This window comes from Bactrocera dorsalis, chromosome 2 (assembly GCF_023373825.1).
Source record: "Bactrocera dorsalis isolate Fly_Bdor chromosome 2, ASM2337382v1, whole genome shotgun sequence".
NCBI classification, from domain to species: Eukaryota; Metazoa; Arthropoda; class Insecta; order Diptera; family Tephritidae; genus Bactrocera; species Bactrocera dorsalis.
In genome coordinates this window covers 69,053,795-69,066,496 of record NC_064304.1, presented here as the reverse complement: position 1 = coordinate 69,066,496, position 12,702 = coordinate 69,053,795, and the positions used below count along the sequence as shown (strand labels likewise).

The 12,702-nt window shown below is 35.6% G+C and overlaps 1 protein-coding gene across 1 annotated transcript; it reads right to left on the bottom strand.

Annotated features, from left to right (window-relative positions):
* Positions 1 to 7,964: 7,964 nt before the first annotated feature.
* LOC125776146 (cyclin-dependent kinase inhibitor 1C-like) lies at positions 7,965 to 8,597 on the bottom strand. The gene is made up of 2 exons (XM_049447028.1): positions 8,347 to 8,597; positions 7,965 to 8,145 (listed from the first exon to the last, which is right to left on the bottom strand). Exons 1-2 carry the CDS (start codon positions 8,595 to 8,597, stop codon positions 7,965 to 7,967), a joined length of 432 nt encoding a protein of 143 aa, XP_049302985.1.
* Between the last annotated feature and the right edge of the window lie 4,105 nt (positions 8,598 to 12,702).

Genomic DNA, 12,702 nt, shown 5'->3' with positions numbered 1-12,702 from the left:
GAGTGCGACGACTGTTTGTTTGATGACAGGAGATATTTCGTCTTGCCCTCGTTCACTGCCAGACCCATTTGCGTTGCTTCCTTGTTCAGTCTGGAGAAAGCAGAACTAACGGCGCGGGTGTTGAGACCGATGATATCAATATCATCGGCATACGCCAGCAGCTGTACACTCTTATAAAAGATTGTACCTGCTCGATTCAGTTCTGCAGCTCTAATAATTTTCTCCAGCAGCAGATTGAAAAAGTCGCACGATAGGGAATCACCTTGTCTGAAACCTCGTTTGGTATCGAACGGCTCGGAGAGGTCCTTCCCGATCCTGACGGAGCTTTTCGTGTTGCTCAACGTCAGTTTACACAGCCGTATTAGTTTTGCGGGGATACCAAATTCAGACATCGCGGCATAAAGGCAGCTCCTTTTCGTGCTGTCGAAAGCAGCTTTGAAATCGACGAATAGGTGGTGAGTGTCGATTCTCCTTTCATGGGTCTTTTCCAAGATTTGGCGCATGGTGAATATCTGGTCGGTTGTTGATTTACCAGGTCTGAAGCCACACTGATAAGGTCCAATCAGCTTGTTGACAGTGGGCTTTAATCTTTCACACAATACGCTCGACAGAACCTTATATGCGATGTTGAGGAGGCTAATCCCACGGTAGTTGGCGCAGATTGTGGGGTCTCCTTTTTTATGGATTGGGCATAGCACACTTAAATTCCAATCGTTGGGCATGCTCTCATCCGACCATATTTTGCAAAGAAGCTGATGCATGCTCCTTATCAGTTCTTCGCCGCCGTGTTTGAATAGCTCGGCGGGCAATCCGTCGGCCCCTGCCGCTTTGTTGTTCTTCAGGCGGGCAACTGCTATTCGAACTTCGTCATGGCCGGGCAATGGAACGTCTGCTCCATCGTCATCGATTGGAGAATCGGGTTCGCCTTCTCCCGGTGTTGTGCTATCACTGCCATTCAGCAGGTTGGAGAAGTGTTTCCTCCTTCAGCAGGTTGGAGAAGTGTTCCGACCTTAAATTATGGTTGTGAAATTGTTCCAAATACACTGTCGATATGGCTATTCGACAACTCTATGACAACTTCAACAATATCAAAACGGCCAATCAGCAAAATTATGTAAAGTTCATATTTTTACGCAACTTCATATCGATTGTTAAATAAGTATGGACTAAAAAACCTTAATAAAATATTGTGAAATTGCTCCAAATGCACTGTCCTTATGGCTATGCGACTACTCTAGTAACTTCAAATTGCTTATTAGCATAAATATATAAAAATCATATTTTTACGCAACTTGATATCGATTTCTAAATGTGTATGTTCCAAATACACTGCCGTTAAGGCTATACGACAACTCTTTAACAACTCCAATAACTTTAAAACGGCTAATTAGCATAAATATGTAAAGTTCATATTTTTACGAAACCTGATATCGATTGCTGAATGTGTATAGACTTAAAAATCGATTCTACTCCTTAATATAAGATTGTGAAATTGTTCCAAGTACACTGCCGTTATGGCTATACGACAACTCTATAACAACTTCAATAACTTCAAAATGGATAATTAGCAAAAATATGTGGATTTGATAATTTTACGCAACTTGATATCGATCTTAATATGGATGTACTAAACAATCGATTCTACATCTTAATATAAGGTTTGTGAAATTGTTCCAAATACACGTTGGTTATGGATATACGACAACTCTATGACAACTTCAATAACTTTAAAACGGCTAATTAGCATAAACATGTAAAGTTCATATTTTTTCGCAACTTGATATCGATCGCTTAGTGTGGATGCACTAAAAAATCGAGTCTACACCTTCAATTATGGTTGCGAAATTGTTCGAAATACACTGTCGTTGTGGATATACGACAACTCTACGACAATTCCAATAACTTCAAAACGGCTCATTAGCATTATTATGTAGAGTTCATACTTTTACGAAACTTGATATCGATTGCTAAATGTAAATGGACTAAAAAATCGATTCTACATCTTCAAATAAGATTGTGAAATTTTTCCATATGCACTGTCGTTACGGTAATACGACAACGCTATGACAGCTTCAACAATATCAAAACGGCCAATCAGCATAATTCCGTAAAGTTCATATTTTTACTCAACTTCATATTACTGCTAAATCAGTATGGACTAAAAAATCGATTCTACTCCTTAATATAAGATTGTGAAATTGTTCCAAGTACACTGCCGTTATGGCTATACGACAACTCTATAACAACTCCAATAACTTCAAAACTTCTAATTAGCAAAAATTAGTAAAGTTCATATTTTTACGCAACTTGATATTGATTGCTTAATGTGGATTTACTAAACAATCGATTCTACATCTTAATATAAGGTTTGTGAAATTGTTCCAAATACACGTTCGTTATGGATATACGACAACTCTATGACAACTCCAATACCATCAAAACGGCTAATTAGCAAAAATATGCAAAGCTCATATTTTTACGCAACCTCATATCGATTGCTTAATGTGGATGTACTAAAAATCGAGTCTACACCTTAAATTATGGTTGTGAAATTATTCCAAATAAACTGCCGTTATGGCTATACGACAACTCTATAACAACTCCAATAACTTCAAAACTTCTAATTAGCAAAAATATGTAAAGTTCATATTTTTACGCAACTTGATATTGATTTCTTAATGTGGATGTACTAAACAATCGATTCTACATCTTAATATAAAGTTTGTGAAACTGTTCCAAATACACGTTTATTATGGATATACGACAACTCTTTGACAACTTCAGTAACTTTAAAACGGCTAATTAGCATTAACATGTAAAGTTCATATTTTTACGCAACTTTATATCGATTGCTAAATGTGTATTGTCTAAAAAATCATTTTATTCCTTAATATAAGCTTGTGAAATTGTTCCAAATGCACTGTAGTTACGGTAATACGACAACGCTATGACAGCTTCAACAATATCAAAACGGCCAATCAGCATAATTCCGTAAAGTTCATATTTTTACTCAACTTCATATTACTGCTAAATCAGTATGGACTAAAAAATCGATTCTACTCCTTAATATAAGATTGTGAAATTGTTCCAAGTACACTGGCGTTATGGCTATACGACAACTCTATGACAACTTCAATAATAATTCAAAGTTCATATTTTTACGCAATTTGATATCGATTGCTTAATGTGGATGCACTAAACAATGGATTCTTCATCTTAATATAAGGTTTGTGAAATTGTTCCAAATACACGTTCGTTATGGATATACGACAACTCTATAACAACTTTAATAATAGTTCAAAGTTCATATTTTTACGCAATTTGATATCGATTGCTTAATGTATATGTTCTAAAAAATCGATTTTACTCCTTAATATAAGATTGTGAAATTGTTCCATATATATTGCTGTTATGGCTATACGACAACTCTATGACCACTTCAATAACTTTAAAACGGCTAAATAGCATAAACATGTAAAGTTCATATTTTTACCCAACTTTATATCGATTGCTAAATGTGTATTTTCTAAAAAATCGATTCTACTCCTTAATAAACGATTGTGAAATTGTTCCAAATGCACCGCCGTTATGGCTATACGACAGCTCTATGACAACTTCAATAATAATTCAAGGTTCATATTTTTACGCAATTTTATATCGATTGCTTAATGTATATGTACTCAAAAATCGATTTTACTCCTTAATATAAGACTGTGAAATTGTTCCATATACATTGCTGTTATAGCTATACGACAACTCTATGACAATTTCAATAACTTTAAATCGGCTAATTAGCATAAAAATGTAAAGTTCATATTTTTACCCAACTTTATATCGATTGCTAAATGTGTATGGACTAAAAATCGATTCTACTTCTTAATATAAGATTGTGAATTTGTTCCAAGTACACTGCCGTTATGACTATACGACAACTCTATAACAACTCCAATAACTTTAAAACGGCTAATTAGTAATATGTAAATTTCATATTCTTACGCAACTTGATATCGATTGCTTAATGTGGATGTACCAAAAAATCGATTCTACATCTTAATATAAGGTTTGTGAAATTGTTCCAAATACACGTTCGTTATGGATATACGACAACTCTATGACAACTCCAATACCATCAAAACGGCTAATTAGCAAAAATATGCAAAGCTCATATTTTTACGCAACCTCATATCGATTGCTTAATGTGGATGTACTAAAAATCGAGTCTACACCTTAAATTATGGTTGTGAAATTATTCCAAATAAACTGCCGTTATGGCTATACGACAACTCTATAACAACTCCAATAACTTCAAAACTTCTAATTAGCAAAAAGATGTAAAGTTCATATTTTTACGCAACTTGATATTGATTTCTTAATGTGCATGTACTAAACAATCGATTCTACATCTTAATATAAAGTGTGTGAAACTGTTCCAAATGCACGTTTATTATGGATATACGACAACTCTTTGACAACTTCAGTAACTTTAAAACGGCTAATTAGCATTAACATGTCAAGTTCATATTTTTACGCAACTTTATATCGATTGCTAAATGTGTATTGTCTAAAAAATCATTTTATTCCTTAATATAAGCTTGTGAAATTGTTCCAAATGCACTGTCGTTACGGTAATACAACAACGTTATGACAGCTTCAACAATATCAAAACGGCCAATCAGCATAATTCCGTAAAGTTCATATTTTTACTCAACTTCATATTACTGCTAAATCAATATGGACTAAAAAATCGATTCTACTCCTTAATATAAGATTGTGAAATTGTTCCAAGTACACTGGCGTTATGGCTATACGACAACTCTATGACAACTTCAATAATAATTCAAAGTTCATATTTTTACGCAATTTGATATCGATTGCTTAATGTGGATGCACTAAACAATGGATTCTTCATCTTAATATAAGGTTTGTGAAATTGTTCCAAATACACGTTCGTTATGGCTATACGACAGCTCTATGACAACTTCAATAATAATTCAAAGTTCATATTTTTACGCAATTTTATATCGATTGCTTAATGTATATGTACTCAAAAATCGATTTTACTCCTTAATATAAGACTGTGAAATTGTTCCATATACATTGCTGTTATAGCTATACGACAACTCTATGACAACTTCAATAACTTTAAATCGGCTAATTAGCATAAAAATGTAAAGTTCATATTTTTACCCAACTTTATATCGATTGCTAAATGTGTATGGACTAAAAATCGATTCTACTTCTTAATATAAGATTGTGAATTTGTTCCAAGTACACTGCCGTTATGACTATACGACAACTCTATAACAACTCCAATAACTTTAAAACGGCTAATTAGTAATATGTAAATTTCATATTCTTACGCAACTTGATATCGATTGCTTAATGTGGATGTACTAAAAAATCGAGTCTACACCTTTAATTATGGTTGTGAAATTGTTCCAAATACACTATCGTTATGGCTAAACGACAACTCCATTAACAACAAAATAGCTAATTAGCATAAATAATAAATAATATACGATTTCGAAATTGCTCCAAATACACTATCATTATGGATTTACGACAACTCTATGACAACTCCAATAACTTCAAAACGGTTAATTAGTATAAATATGTAAAGTTCATAATTTTACGCAGCTCGATGTCGAACGATTAATGTACATGTACTAAAAATCGATTATACACCTTATTATAAAATTGCGAAATTGTTCCAAATGTCCTATCTTTATGGCAATACATCTCTATCACAACTCCAATAACGTCAAAACGGCTAATATGTAAAGTTCATACTTTTGCGCAAATGGATATCGATTTCTAAATGTATATGTACTAAAAAATCGATTTTACACTTTAATAAAAGATTGTAAAATTTTTGCATATGCACTGTCATTATGGCTATGCGAAAACCCTAACAACTCCAATAAAATCAAAACGGGCAGTTATCATAAAAATCTTAATTTCATATTTTCACGCAAATTGAAATCGATTGCTTAATGTAAATGTACTAAAAAATCGATTCTACACCTTAATATATTGTGAAATTGTTCCAAATGCTCTATCTTTATGGCAATACATTTCTGTGACAACTCCAATAACATCAAAACGGCTAATTAGCATAAATATGTAAAGTCAATATTTTTACGCAACTTTATTTCGATTGATAAAAGTGTATTTACTTAAAAATCGATTTTACACGGCCAATTAGCATAAATATGTATAGCATATATTTTTGCGCAACTTGATCTCGATTGCTAAATGTATATGTACTAAAAAATTGATGTCACACGTTAACAAAAGATTGTAAAATTTTTGCATTTGCACTGTCATTATGACTATGCGACAACTCTATGACAACTCCAATAACATCAAAACGGCTAGTTAGCTCAAATATGTAAATTTCATATTTTTACCCAACTTTTTAGCGATTGCTAAATGTGTATGTACTAAAAAATCGATTTTACACCTGAATTTAAGATTGTGAAATTGTTCCAAATGCACTGTCGTTACGGCTATACGACAACGCTATGACAGCTTCAACAATATCAAAACGGCCAATCAGCATAATTATGCAAAGTTCATATTTTTAGGCAACTTCAGAATGATTGCTAAATGTGTATGTACTAAAAAACCGATTTTACACTAAAAAATCGATTCTAATCTTTAATATAAGATTGTGAAATTGTTCCAAGTACACTGCCGTTATGGCTATACGACAACCCTATGACAACTCCAATAACATCAAAACGGCTAATTAGCATAAATATGTAAAGTTGATATTTTTACGCAACTTTATATCGGTTGCTAAATGTGTATTTACTAAAAAATTGATTTTACACGTTAACAAAAGATTGTAAAATTTTTGCATATGAACTGTCATTATGGCTATACGACGACTCTATGACAACTCCAATAACATCAAAACGGCTAATTAGCTTAAATATGTAAATTTCATTTTTTACCCAACTTGATATCGATTGCTAAATGTGTATGTACTAAAAAATCGATTTTACACCTGAATTTAAGATTGTGAAATTGTTCCAAATTCCCTGTCGTTATGGCAGTACAACTCTATGACAAATCCAATAACATCAAAACGGCTAATTAGCTTAAATATGTAAATTTCATATTTTTGCCCAACATGATATCGATTGCTTAATGTGTATGTACTAAAAAATCGATTTTACACCTTAACAAATTTTTGCATTTGCACTGTCATTATGGCTATACGACAACTCTATGACATTTCCAATAACATCAAAACGGCTAATTAGCTTAAATATGTAAAATTCATACTTTTGCCCAACATGATATCGATTGCTTAATGTGTATGTACAAAAAAATCGATTTTACACCTGAATTTAAGATTGTGAAATTGTTCCGCATACACTCTCGTTATGGTTATACGACAACTCCAATAACATCAAAGCGGCTAATTAGCATAAATATGTAAAGTTGATAATTTTACGCAACTTGGTATCGATTGCTAAATCTGTAATTACTCAAAAATCGATTTTACACCTAATTATAATGGTTCCAAATGACAACTCCAATAACATTAAAACGGCTAATTAGCATAAATATGTAAAGTTGATAATTTTACGCAACTTGGTATCGATTGCTGAATCTGTAATTACTCAAAAATCGATTTTACACCTAATTATAATTGTTCCAAATGACAACTCCAATAACATTAAAACATCTTAATATAAGGTTTGTGAAATTGTTCCAAGTATACTGCCGTTATGGTTCATTATGGATATACGACAACTCTACGACAATTCCAATAACTTCAAAACGGCTAAATAGCAAAAATATATAAAGTTCATATTTTTACGCAACTGTATATCGATTGTTAAATGTGTATGGACTAAAAAATCGATTCTACTCCTTAATATACGATTGTGAAATTGTTCCAAGTATACTGCCGTTATGGCTATACGACAACTCCATTAACATCAAAAAGGTTAATTAGCATAAGTAATAAGTAATAAACGATTGCGAAATTGCTCCAAATACACTTTCGTTATGGCGTTGCCACAACGCCGCAGTGATGTTCCGCTCCGCTGGGGTGCGGCACGAGCTGAGGGTTGGAATCGGGGTATGCGGCCGCCATGGATGGGTGGCCGATTCACCTCGCGTGACGAGCTGCGGTGTAGCAGCGTGTGGTGCGGCCTGTGGCACATTTGGCACAACCCACGTGACTCACACTCGGTAGTTGCATGAGTGTGCGACAGGCAGTTGATGCAATGCCCGTGGGCCTGAGCAACTTGCTGCCGTTGCAAAGGCCGCATACCCCTAAATATTCCACAATGGTGGAGGCGATGAGGGCGTCGACAGATGGGGCACCTTATCCGACGGGACTCCGAAGTCTGTGATGGGTTTGGTGGTGGTCGCGTGCCACCACGAGGTGCGGAGGGTAGGACCGCTGCAGGCGCGGTTGCCGGTACAGGTGCCGGCGTTGTTGCTGGTGCGGTTGCCGGTGCAGCGGCCGATGCGGTTGCAACTATCGTCCGGGGCGCTGGGGTAGGCCCGTTGCGTGGCACATTCGTGGCCGCGCGAGCGGTTGACGTATTTGCGGCTGGCGTATCTATATCCATGGTAATCTGTATAGAGAAGATTATTGATTATAAATTTCTATCAGATAAGCAAACATGGTGAACGTCACGATATGTGGCATGAACGTGTCGTCGTATTGATCGACAATTTTTTGGCAAAGATTCTGGGTTACTTTATACGGCGCACAGTGGGGCCGCTTCATACAAGCCGCGGCAAAAAATAGAAGGAATCGAGGTAGGGCTTTGAAATTTGGCACACATCTCTCATATTGCCAAATTAGATGAAAAAAAAAATTTTGTTAAAATCCGCCCACAACCACGCCCACCTCCCATATAACACAAAAATCAAAAATCATCCTACAGTAACAAAATTTTCTACAGTGTAATATTTTGTAAATATAAGCTTGTCCAGAAAAAATAAAGGAAATCCGCCCACAATTACGCCCATCTCCAATACAATATAATCACAAAAGTTGCAATATTTTCGCTGTTATCACAGCTAGACTGTTAAAAATTGTCAAACGGTTTTGAACCAATAAAAATTATTATTTCTCTTAAAATGAAACAAGTCCGTCCACAACTACGCCCACCTCCCATATAACATAACCAATAAATATTTAGAAATGATCATATATTATTAATTATTTATTCAACAAGTAATTTTTTAACATCATCATCCAATTCTAAAGTTTCTTGTTTTCTTCTTTAAGTGGCTTGGTTTCCGCATTAGTAGACCACCTTTTAAAAGTTAAATTATACCCAAAATGTAAAATAAATTCCATTGTTTTAATTCTAGCATGTAAGGGAGAAATTCCCAACTTAACTGCTTCCTGATTGCATGATTTTTTGACAACGGATTCTAGGTTGCTCATTTCTTTAGGGCTTGCATTACATATGTAACAGACAGATGATGCTTTACAACCAGTTGCTGCTTGAGCTATTTTTGTGTCCATCATGGTAAATAAAAGATTTTGACGTATTTCAATAACCTTGTACTTTATAGTCACAAATGTTGGCAATATGTTGATTATGGTTTCCTGTATCCTTTCGACAATTTCTTTAGTATGGTTTGCGGTTTCCTTGGCATATTCAAATTGAATCGGCCGACAAAACTTTGTGGAAGAAGGTCTAGAGTTCTTCCATAACGTGTCTGTTTGGTCTATACTTTTAAGCACTAAAGGCACCATAGATACCATAAATAAATTTGTATCAGATATACCATCAAATTCGATAGGTACGAACTGGCGGTATTGACTTTAATTTGACGAACCGTCACAACCCCATTTCGATGTTAGAGTCATTATTTCAAGAACATGAGCTAGATTTGTGAAGTTCTCGGCGGCCAAAATAATTCTTTTGGCTGTGTGATCAAGTAAACTTTGCAAATCAACTTGTGTAGATATTGGTGTAATAGTAATATTTTCAGGGTAACAATGCCTTTTTTCCTCCCGAACTCTATAATACGGTGGCAACACATCAGCACATTTAAAACAACTTCATACTGATGCTTTGATAACTGTGCATCAATTAACATCGCCAACGCTTTTTGAGAATCTAAGTATGTCTTCTTAATAGCAGCTGATCCATCTGCGGCCTTTAATTCTTGTTCAGAGTACTTATCTCGAAGTTGTTGGACCTTGTAACGTTTAGCCCGTTGACTACATTCTTCAAATTTCTTTACCGGTCGTCCAGCAATTAAACTACGTTTATTTGAAGTCCCGGGTAATAATTTATCAACCATCTCTACAGTAAAATTCTTATCCAGCCATACAGAATGATTTTTAAATAGTAAGTTTTTTTCCTGTGGCACTGGTTTCATTTTAAATTGAATGAACTTATGTACCTTTTTTTAATTTGTTCTAAAATTAACTTCACCTTATCTTCACTGAAAGAAGGGAATTTATCCCTCAAAAACTGCGTCAACATATCACTTTTTTGGCCGCACCGAATAAATTCTTCAGTAAGCTGTCGATTACTTATGGAAACGGATGACATTTTGCAAATATTATTTGCAATATATATTTATACAATCACACTTGTTAAGAACTGTTAGGCTTTTATTACACAACGAATTTCGAAATTACACAAACGCTACTTTAAATTATCAATATGTGAACAACACAACAACCGTTCATAGCTATCTTTGATCCTTATCCGCACGTATCCGCAGTTCATTTTTTCGTTATCATATTCCTTAAAGTGTACATAAAATATTAGGACTAACTAGACAATGTAGGTACACGTAGCTAATAGTCAAAACTACAATTTTTATGTAAAAGTGTTTAAAAATGGTTTTATTTTAAAACTTTGTCAAAATTGACATGAATTAGGCCTATGAAATGAAAATAATTATTTTATAATATATTATAATATATATTAGGATGGACTTTGAAGTCACTTCTTATTGCATAAAACGTCGAAACCCCATACGTCTGTTCTCATATGTTTCTCAATATTTTTCACAATTTTCAAGAGTTCTATTTTTATTTGACTTTAAAAATACATTGTTATGTCAGTGAAATGGCAATTCGCAAATATGTGATAAATTAAACTATATTCATTGTCTAGAAACACTACTGGAATGAAATTTTGTTAAAATTAGATAGTTAAAAATTAGATATTTTCGCCGCCTATTACCCACTGTGCGGCGTCTTAATTCACACGGTTTATTATTTTTTAGCGGTTTGTTAGGCGAATTTCTCGTTTTAGTGTTAAATCTAGCGATTTTATTATATCGCGACACTATCGGTTTGGTTTTTTCGGTTTTCGGATTCGCGGTTGTCGGTGGTTGGTAAAAAGCACAGCTTCACGAGCGGTCTGGTTAGTGTTCCGTTTTGGGTACGGAGATCCACGACTCGTATGTGACCGTCGGAGCCATAATGTAGCTTTTCTATGCGGCCAAGCCGCCACTCAGTAGGGGGTAGACAATCATCATGAATGAGGACGCAGTCTCCAAGTTTAGGCGCTTGTTCAGGAGTCTTCCAACGGTATCTTTTGTGGAGATCCTGTGTGTACTCGTCCTTCAGCATCGGCTGAAATCATGATGGAGAATTTTAATTCGTTCCCATCGATTTAATAGAGATAGCGACTCCACGCCTGGCTCAGGAATGGCCAGGATGGGTGCTCCTTTGAGAAAATGCCCTGGAGTTAAGGCGGTGAATTCTGAGGGGTCTTGCGATAGTACTGTGAGTGGCCGTGAGTTGAGAACGGCTTCAATTCGATTTAATAACGTCGTGAACTCTTCGTAATTGAATTTATAATTTCCAGCTACCCGTTTGAAATGGCATTTGAAGCTTTTTACAGCTGATTCCCATAAACCGCCCATATGAGGAGCGCTTGGGGGTATAAATTGCCAATTGATACCTTGAGGGGCGTACTTTTGTACGATGTCGGGAGACACTTGCTTTAAGAAATCCACAAATTGCTTTTCTGTGGCTCGTTGAGCTCCGATAAAGGTTTTGCCATTATTGCTCATGATTTTTGATGGGTAGCCACGTCGAGCGACGAAGCGAGCAAATGCCGCGAGAAAAGCCTCCGTCGTCCGATTACTACATAGCTCAAGATGTACTGCCTTTGTCGTGAAACATACAAAGACAGCCACATAGCCTTTCATGAGAGTGAGAGAGCCTTTACCTGGAAAGGCCCAGCAAAATCAACACATGTTGTGGTGAAAGGCAGAGCAAAATTGCAGCGTTCTGGTGGAAGTGCTGCCATAATCTGCGTTCGCATCTTCTGCTTGTGCATAGAACAATTCTTGCACGTGAAGATGCACTTCTTAATTTGCGGCTTAAGACGGGGGATATAATACTCCCTGCGTACCATCTGTTGCATGAAACGATGTTCGGCGTGTAGCATTAAGATGTGGATGTAGTGGAGGAATAATGTGGCAAATGGTGACCTCTCTGGAATTATTATGGGGTGGCGTTCATTGTATGTTAGGCTCGAATTAGCGAGCCGACCATTGGCACGAAGCAGACCTTTCGTGTCCAGAAATGGGTTGAGAACTAAGAGTGAGCTCTTTTTATCAATCGGCTTCGATTCTCTTAGTACTGATATATCGCGGCTGAAGTAGCGCGCTTGTGTGTGTGCTATTAGTGCGACCTTTGCCTTTTGTAACTCTAGGTGCGTCACTGTGTTGCATGGGAAA